Source organism: Tupaia chinensis, unplaced genomic scaffold, assembly GCF_000334495.1.
Source record: "Tupaia chinensis unplaced genomic scaffold, TupChi_1.0 Scaffold000184_1, whole genome shotgun sequence".
Lineage (NCBI taxonomy): Eukaryota > Metazoa > Chordata > Mammalia > Scandentia > Tupaiidae > Tupaia > Tupaia belangeri.
Genome location: NW_006159659.1, coordinates 2,598,473 through 2,607,917, shown reverse-complemented (window position 1 = coordinate 2,607,917; position 9,445 = coordinate 2,598,473). Strand labels below are relative to the sequence as shown.

Sequence of the window (9,445 nt, the reverse complement as noted above, 5' to 3'; positions counted from 1 at the left end):
AGATAAAGCTCTGGGAAAGGAGATTAAGATCAAGGAGGATTACTGAATTTCAATTATATCTGCTTGATTCTTTTTAAATATGTATGAATATATAAAACTAATACAATATGTTTAATATTTGTTGAAGATAGAGGTATTTAACCTATTATTTTACATATTGTTTCAATGTTTTGGGATACTTTGTAATAAAAACAAATCTTCCAATCAATTATATTTTAAGGTGGAGGTCTTCATTTAGCCTCAGAAGAAACAGAGTAAGCATTTAGCTTTCTAAGCAACCTTAACTAGCAATTCTCAGGCATTCCTCGATCATCCTGGATCATACAGTTAAAAGTCCATTGTTCAACCCTTAGCCTTTCTCAGCTTTTGTTCCCAAGATAGCTCTGCCAGAGCCTTCAGAATATGATTGTAACTGATAGAAAATTCAGATATGTTCTTGGATTCAGAACACATTCTGGGAAATTCTCCCAAAGGAATTGTCTTCAAAAAAAATTTTTTTTAGATATCATTGGGATCAGTTTTTACTTTTAGAAGAGTATGATAATTGTGATACTTTTCTATTTCACATGGGGGGAGAAGGGGACTGACATTCAGGTTGGTCAATGGGCATTAAATAGAAAGCCATCCCAAAATGTCCTACAGAAGAATAATTTCAAATCTAAAAATCCTTAAATAAATAAGGGCCTGTCATTGCCGTGAAAATAATCATGAGGAACAGAACTCATAGTAATTACAATCTGCCACAGCTTATCTATGTGCAGGACTATTTTTAAATTGTTCCAATTATTAAACTGAGAATATTTGTTATTTCTTAACCTGGTTTCATTTATCTATTTCATTCATTTCATGAAAATAAAAATTAATAGAGGACAAGTCCTTTTTCCTCTGAGACAGGTTAAGTGTTTCAGGGTGGGAGGGGCCATCACTATTATCCTCATATGATGGCTGGGAAACAGGGTTAAAGAGATTATGGAACTGGGCAAAGCCACACAGTCCAAATCATTTAGCCCTACTTCAGTGTTATTTTCATTGATCCTAATAAGAAAATCAGTAATTTGACATAAAAAAAAAGAGAAGAAAGTTAAAAATCAGGGGTAGTAATAGAAGCAGTGATTAAATCATGGTATAGCTTACTTACTAAAATATTACACAGATATAAAAATAATGATAACAAAGACTATGGGAGACAGTGACAAACCAATATACTGACATTATACAAGATTATATGTAAATATCAACCACAGCTACACAGAAATAAAGAAAAACAATACATTCTAACAAAAGTATGTGTTAATTCATCCAAACACCAATAGTATGGGTACTTTTTCAGTCATTTTCTCTATTCCCCAAATTTCCTACCATGTGATAATACTTTCATCGTTTCAAATATTTCAAAAGCCCCTTGAATAGAAAAATAATTAAGCTTAGCAACCATTAAGGAAGTTTTGCTCGTAGAGAAATAGCAACAAGAACAGAGGAATACAAATATTTTTAAAGCACTTAAATCACCAAAAAAACATAAACTCAGCAAGGGACAACTATGGCCTCAAAAGCCTCTTGTCCTTTTAGTTACTGAAGAAAAATAGCTAGGTCAAATTGGTGACTTTCAATCAATTCTACCTCTTGACTTTTCAACCAAATGACCTTTGGTGAACTAATTTGGGCTTTCACGTCATTTCCTAGGGACAGCTTTCCAGATCACAAGATTCAGGGCAACCTGGATTTCTCCACTTGGAAATCCTATCCTGCATACCAAGCACTAAATTCCACAGACTAAGTGGAATAAATAAATTAATACAGCACCACCCAACAAATATAAGGAACAGGAAATAATGGTAAAACCAGGAAATGTGTTCAGCTTCTCCATAGGATGAGTAGGTACACATTTATAAGACTCGACGTATGCCAATTGGAAGTGGAGATTCTAGGATACTTTTCTGTTTGAATTAAATTCATTTGAAAACACTCATAGATATCTCCAACTATCTATTAGGCTGTCGGAAAAGTCATGACATATTTTTCCATTCAAAAATGCAATACGACATTTCCAATGACCCAATATAAGAAAGATCTTATGGGGGACCAGCAGATGAAATAGAGATTATATCACTGGACTCCCATCTGACTGACCACAGTTTGAGTCCTGGATCTGGTGGCTTGAAATTCCATGTGTGCCCAAGATCCTAGGAGGAGAATGGAGGAGAAGGGATTGTGGCATGGCCACCACCCCTAGACAGCGATTTCTCACTTTCCTTCTCACTGTCTCTGTCTCTCACTCTCTCACCAGTGAGTGAACACACCCTATGGCAAAAACTTCTATAAGATGAAAGGAAGGGAACCAGCAGTTAGCATAATGGCTATGTCGCTGGATTCCCACATAGTCGACCACGGTTCGTGTCCCGGACCCGGTGGCTTAAAACCCACGCCGGGTGCGTGTGCGTGCGTGCCCAAGATCCCGAGAGGAGAATGGAGGAGAAGGGATTGCGGCATGACCATCCCCCCTGGGGGGTGATTTCTCGCTTTCTGTCTCTATGTCTCTCTCTGTCTGTCTGACGAGCGCACGCGCCCTACAGTGAAAATCTCTCCAAAAAAAAAAAAAGATGAAAGGAAGAAAAATCTTATATTAGATACCCAAGAAAGTTTCTGAATACTTTATAGAACCCAGATTTTTATATCTACTTTTTCCCATACTGGAACAGTGGAGTAATATACAAGATGGGTATGTGTCGGTAGCTTTGCCTATAAGTAATGTGTGTATATATATAAACCTACACAAAGGGGTGATGTTCAAGATGTATAATGGTCCCCATATATTCAGAATCTTCAAAAAGTTCATGGGTAATACATGGTATGGAAAAGCTATTAATTTATTTCAAAACTGTTTGCACCGAAATAAGCTCATACTTTAATTCCATTTTCCACAAGTGTCCTGAAATCCCCTTACATGGTATTCTGTGGAAGCTGCAGCCCCCACAAGTAGCTACAAAAGGGTGACTTTGAGGGTGCACCACCCATTATACCAACACTAGAATCAAATGCCCGATCTCTATGCTGAGGTATGTTGGGGAGGTGGTAGTGGTCTGTTCTGGTCAGTGGAACACTAATAGAAGATAGTGTGAGAAATGTATGGAGCTGCAGCTTGGAAAGTTGATGGGCACAAAAGTGTCCCCCACCAGTGGCCACTCTTGCCTCTCCAGAGGCATGGTGTACAGAGGTCACTTGAGAGAGCTGAGGGCAATGTTTTTGTATTTTTTACCAAATACTACAGAATATTTTTATTTTTAGTTTCTTTAGTTTTTTTCTATAGGGTATGTGCACTTACCAGAGAGAGATGGGGGAGGAGATTATGGGTAAAGTAAGAAATTATACTCCAGTGGGGATAGCTATGCTACAATCCCTTCTCCTTCATTCTCCTCTAGGGATTTTAGGCATGCCTGCACATGCACCCAGTGTGATTTTCAAGCAGCCAGTTTCAGAACTCGAACCACACAGTCAGCTTTGTGAGACTCAGATGACTTAACCTATACACCACCTACTGGACTGAGCATTTTAATATTTTAACAACCTCTTTTTCTGGAGCATTCCATCTGAATATCATCTCACTCTTGCATATTGGAATGCTTGTCATTTATACACACACACACACACACGTTCCACTGACCGAAGCAGACCAGACCCCCACCCCCAGAACACTGTGTGGATTCACATACCTATACGTCTCTATATGCATAAGTACATGTATGTGTATCACTCACCAGAAACACTGCTCTTTAAAAAATTACTTGTTTGCAATTCTCCTAAGAAAATGGAGGCTAGCTATGATTCTGACTTCAGTCCCTACTGCAATTCTCCCATTGTCTTTCACAAGAATAGCGAGGTACCTAACTGTGTTACTTACTTATAGCCTCTCAGCCACATGTCCACCTTTCACTCTGTTCTATAAACTGGGAACTGAAAATCTGAGCACTCTGTTTCCCAGGCCCCTTTGCCAACCGGTTCCATGCCATCAGGAGACACTGAGTGGGTGGCCAGAGGGGAAAGGGTGCTGTGTTGCTGTTCTCTCACACCTTTTGCTGTCTCTCCCCACCACCCTCTTTTGTTTTTTTCTTTTCTTTTCTTTTATATTCTTTTGTTTGGTTGATTTTTTTTTTGAGACATTTTTGCTATAAGACACATGCATTCCCCAGAGAGACAGAAAGAGAGAAATCACCCCCCAAGGGAGACAGCCACACCCCAATCCCTTCTCCTCCAGTCTCCTTTTGGGATTTTGGGCATGCATGCACATGTGCCTGGCATGAGTTTTAAGCCTCTGGGTCTGGGACTTGAACCACGGTCAAGTACATGGGAGTCCAGTGATGTAACCACTATGCCATCTATTAGTCATGCCCCTTTGTTTTTTTGACAAAGACTCTGGAAGAATCTCCAGTCCCTCGTCCACAGCCCAGGTCTGGAGTGGCAGCTCTCTCTCTGTTCTCCTAAGTGATGGGACCATTACCTTCTCCCTTCTGTGCCCCTAAGCACAGAGGTGGCAGCTGCTTCCAGAAGCTATTAATCTCTGGTTTATTTCATTTTACCCATTTTTGCTTTCCAATCTGTTTCTTATATTAAATCCCCTGTTTGACATAGCTAGTGTTCTTTTTACTTTCTTGGACAATACAGTAATCTTTCCAAAATTGGTATAAATTCACTTTTGAGTTTACCATGAAACCTCAAAAGTTTGTGGGAAAGTAGAATTAATGTAAGTTTACTTTGGTGCAAAAAATTTTTTGCATAGTTTTTTCATAAGACCATTTTCCATGAATTTTTGGAAGACTTCCTATATTTTCATTAAGGACCAATGAAATGGTATATAAAGCTAACTTGAAAGTGGACTGACTGATGCTTACCTTTTTAGGCTAACTAATAGGTTTTCCTGCATGCTGTTGTGGGTTCAAATAAAGGTCACTTGCTCCTCTTTTCCTGCTCTTTGCAAGACTGTAGGAGGATGGTTGAGGAATGTTTTGCTGGGTATCTCCGTTTACCATGTCATCCTTAGAGAAAAAAAAATCTGATTCTTTTTCACATTTGACTTTCAATTCTTTTTCATTTGCTCTTATCTCCACATGAGCCCAACTTCACTTTTCAACCTTTCTCCTTGACCTTCATCTGATCCGTCAAGTAATCTCTCCTCTTCCTTTCCTTTTGCACTTGAGTCTGATGAATCATATCTTCACCTGTGTCAAATGTAGCATGCTGGTTTTCATTCGTAAGAGCCTCTCATACTCAGAGCTTGTATTATCAGAAATTTCTCCTAAGCTCTAGAGTAGTTCTTGTCCACATGTTTCTTAAAACTGAAAACACAGCCCCATTGTGTACCAGCAATCTTTAGTTCTTTGGCTATCAACCTCAGTGACACTATTACAATCTATCACATGATCCTTTACCTATTTTCAAGTTGGGTTTTATTCATTTTCGCTATCAGTTTCTGAACATAAATGTGTTTTTACTTCATGTCTTTGGATTTTTTTTAAACCGTCAGTTTCTTAAACTGTTAGAAACTCCTGGGTGTAATTGCATCTGCTTTGGCAATGAGTCAGATGAAAGCTATTTCTTTACAAAAGTGCTTAAAAATCTTGGTGTCTAATGGCTTCAGTTCAGGTCCTGGAGAATCAAAGCAGCACACACAGACCGGCATCCTGTTTGGCATCTGGTTTCTTTTCACAAAAGGTACTGCATCCAGTGAGTCCTTAAATGTGGGCTCTCAACGTAGACAGCAACAGACTGCCAACAAAACTTGATCAACTAAATATTGTGAGTGAGCACTGAATGCTACCTTATTGGATTAAGGCTTGGGACTATTCCATCTGCATAGCCTTTTAAATCAATTTGAGGGACCTGGATACTGCATGAGTTAATTCATGATAACTTTCCCAAAATAAAATAATCAATCATAAGTGTTAATTGAGGAAGTCATAGCAAATACTCATATTGTATGCCAGGAGCAGTTCTAAACACTTTAAATAGGTTAACCTATTTGATCACTAAGCAAGCCTATAAGGGAAATGTTATCATCATCTCCATTTTGCAGAAGAAGAAGTTGAGGTATAGAGAGGATATATAACCCACTCCTAGGTCACACAGGTAGTAGGTGGCATACTGAAGATTTCACTCTGGGGTTCATGTTCATAACCACTCCCCCAAACTGCCTCACAAACCTTCTCTTCCACATCCTGACTTGAAATATTTACCAACTGTTTCTAATTATCCAGCTTCTCCCATGAAAGTACTTTATGCTCTGGTAATGCTCTTCTTAGTACAACAATCTTCATATTGATCCACAAAGTTCTCACTTACCAGGGGCCTACTATGTGCCAGATATTATGCTAAGTGCTTTTATAATAAAATAATTTCATCTAATCTTCCCAATAACTCTAAGATTTGGTTATTATCTTCAGTATCTAGATATTCAAAGGGAAGCTAACTAAAGTTAAGTAACCTGCACAAGATCAAACAACTAATAAGTGGAAGCTTACTATTGGGATCTACTACATTACAGGGCTTTAACTATATATACAATCATGGTAATGGTACACTTAGTAAATCCAGATATATAACGAATCAGTTATATTAATAATTAAACTATGCTGAGAAACCAAATGAAATATGCTCAACCAGGAAGTCACCACTGAGTCTTTGCTCATTTTCTTCTAATGAGTGATTCAATCCAAGACAAAATTCAAACCCAAGTACTTGACTCCAGAGCCCATGCTCTTCACCACCTGGCAAGATGGCCTCCCCCTTGTTCTCCTTCCAAATGTCTCTGGGAAAGTGTCCCCCAGCAAGTCTCCACACTGACTCCTCTGGTCCTTCAGCACAGGTGGCTGACAAGGACCCTTGAGAAGTTCTTTCTGGTTGCAGGAAGTGCTGTCTGAGCCCAGATTTTTAGTTCTGGCTCTGGCAGTCTGTGTGGCACCAAGGAAATCTCTTCACTTCTTTGAGTTTCCATACCCTTTTCTGAAAAAGGGGAATAAAATGGCACCTACCTCACAGGATCACTGTAGGGATTAAAAGCTAATGTACACAAATGTGTAAAGGGCTTCATTATTTTTAATTGCCATGATAATAATGGAATTGTCAAGATCGTCAAAAATGGTATATAGTAAGATAGGCTGTCTGACCTTTAGGATACTGTGAAGCATAATAATTTTCTTCTAGAGCAAATGCATCAATACTTTGGGAGGTTAAATCTTGGAGTTCAATGAAGAGAATTTCCAATTAAAACTTTCTCTTTCTTTTGAACAGTCTGGTAAAATTCTGACACTCATCTACAAAGTTAGGATTGCTTTCAGATATGACTCTTGTCAAACCATAATTTCAGGAAGGAGCTATACCCCAAAACCATAGTTATTTAAAGAATTTCAAAAGACTGTTTTTCAAGAAAATCTAGTAAATGGTAAAAACAGGGAGATTTTTGTGAGGAAAGAAAAATTCTTTATATCAGAATATTTTTAGGAAAGGAAATAACAGTGGTTGTGATTATATAGATCAGTAATGCATATATCTACAGGAAAATGTATCTCCCTAAATATTATAATAAAAAAGAATTATTACTATTCATAATCAGTAACTTATTGCAAATATATAACCCAATTCACAATAAATTATAGAGTCATATGTATATGCACTTAATTTGCCAAAACACTCATAAAGTTTAATGAAGTTAACTCCCAGAAAGCAGATTTATTACTATTCACTTAATATGAATGAAGCAAATAAAAAGTGCTTAACAATAAACATGATGTGTTGGTCATTAGAACATGTCCACTAAAATACTCAGTTTGCTTAATTCTTTCCTTTATGGTCAAATTAGGCCATATCTAAGCCCATTTACTTTATGGTATCCACTCAGCTATGCATTCTTTCTGATATTTCCTTTATTTTGAATCTGCTCTAAATCTTGTGATATGCCTGGCATATTCAGGCTTAGATCTCGCCAAGGAATTAATCAAAAGTTGGTGCTTTCTGGCACCACCAGGTTTAATTGCTTGGACTTGGGTTAGCTGAAAGGCACAAGGCCAATAAAACTTGCCAGAAAAAAAAAATACAGTAAATTTAGCACTTACTGCCTTGAGGTCTTCATTAACATGAGTATCATTCATTATAAACTCAGGATAGCCAACTTTTGCCAAAACAGCTCTTGCCTATAAAAAGTAAAAAGAAAAAAAGAAAAATGATGTCAGAGTTTCAGCGTTTAAATCATTATTACTCACAGGACATAGGCATGCAACCTTCATCTGAAGCTCCATTTACCAAGTATCTAGTATATGTAAGCCACTGCAAAGGGCAAAAAGAAAAAAAAATAGTAAGTTACTCTCTGCCCACAATATACTAAAAATGTAGTGAACATAGTAAATAAACAAAATTAAAGTTTCAATAAAAACAGACAACATTGTTATCAGAGTCCAGAGCAGAGATTATTTCTTCATGGAGAAAAATGCTTAATGGAGAAGGTAACCAAGTCAAGTCTTAGGGAATGGTTAGGATTTTAAAACCTGAGAGGAAGAACATTCCAGGAGAGGAAACAACAGAGTCAAAGAGTAGGAGGATAAAATATTGGCAAATTATGCACTTAATAAGGGGTTAATACCCAAATTATATAAGAAACTCAACCCAATAATAAGAAGTGCAAACTTGATTAAAAAATGAAGAAAGGATGTAAACAGACATTTTTCAAAAGAAGACATAAAAATAGCCAAAAGGTTTATGAAAAAGTGTTCAACATCATTAATCATCAGGGAAATAAAAATTAAATGCACAATGATATTACCTCGTATCTGCTAACATGGCTGTCATCAAAAAGACAAGTGTTAGCAATAGTGTGAAGAAAAGAGACCCTTGTACACTGTTGGGGAGAATATAAATTAGTGTGATCACTATGGAAAACACTATGGTGGTCCCTCAAAAACATTAAAAATGGACCTACCACATGATCCAGCAATTCCATTTCTGGATATATATTCAAAGCAAATGAAATCAGTATGCCAAAGAAATATCTACACTCCCATGTTTATTCAGCATTATTCACAATAATCAATATATGGAGTCAACCTAAGTGTCGATCAATGGATGAATGGATTTTTTAAATGTAGTAGGGTTGGTAGGTGGTGTGGTGGCTAGGGGCGCTGGACTCCTACATGGCCGACCACAGCTTGAGTTCCAAACCTGGAAGCTTATTTTCTCATTTTTACTCTCACTCTCACTCTGTCCCTCTCTGGTCAAATTAAAATTAAGTAAGTAAGTAAGTAAGTAAGTAAGTAAGTAAGTAAGTAAGTAAGTAAGTAAGTAAGTAAGTAAGTAAGTAAGTAAGTAAGTAAGTAAGTAAGTAAGTAAGTAAGTAAGTAAGTAAGTAAGTAAGTAAGTAAGTAAGTAAGTAAGTAAGTAAGTAAGTAAGTAAGTAAGTAAGTAA

At 37.2% G+C, this 9,445-nt stretch overlaps 1 protein-coding gene across 1 annotated transcript in view; it reads right to left on the bottom strand.

The window, feature by feature from the left end:
• PHEX (phosphate regulating endopeptidase X-linked) overlaps nucleotides 1-9,445 on the bottom strand; it is a 219,932-nt gene that overhangs the window by 73,952 nt on the left and 136,535 nt on the right. Inside the window, exon 13 of the mRNA XM_027771117.1 lies at nucleotides 8,103-8,180. Within this exon, the coding sequence (XP_027626918.1) occupies nucleotides 8,103-8,180 (78 nt within the window). The remainder of the gene's footprint in view (nucleotides 1-8,102; nucleotides 8,181-9,445) is intronic.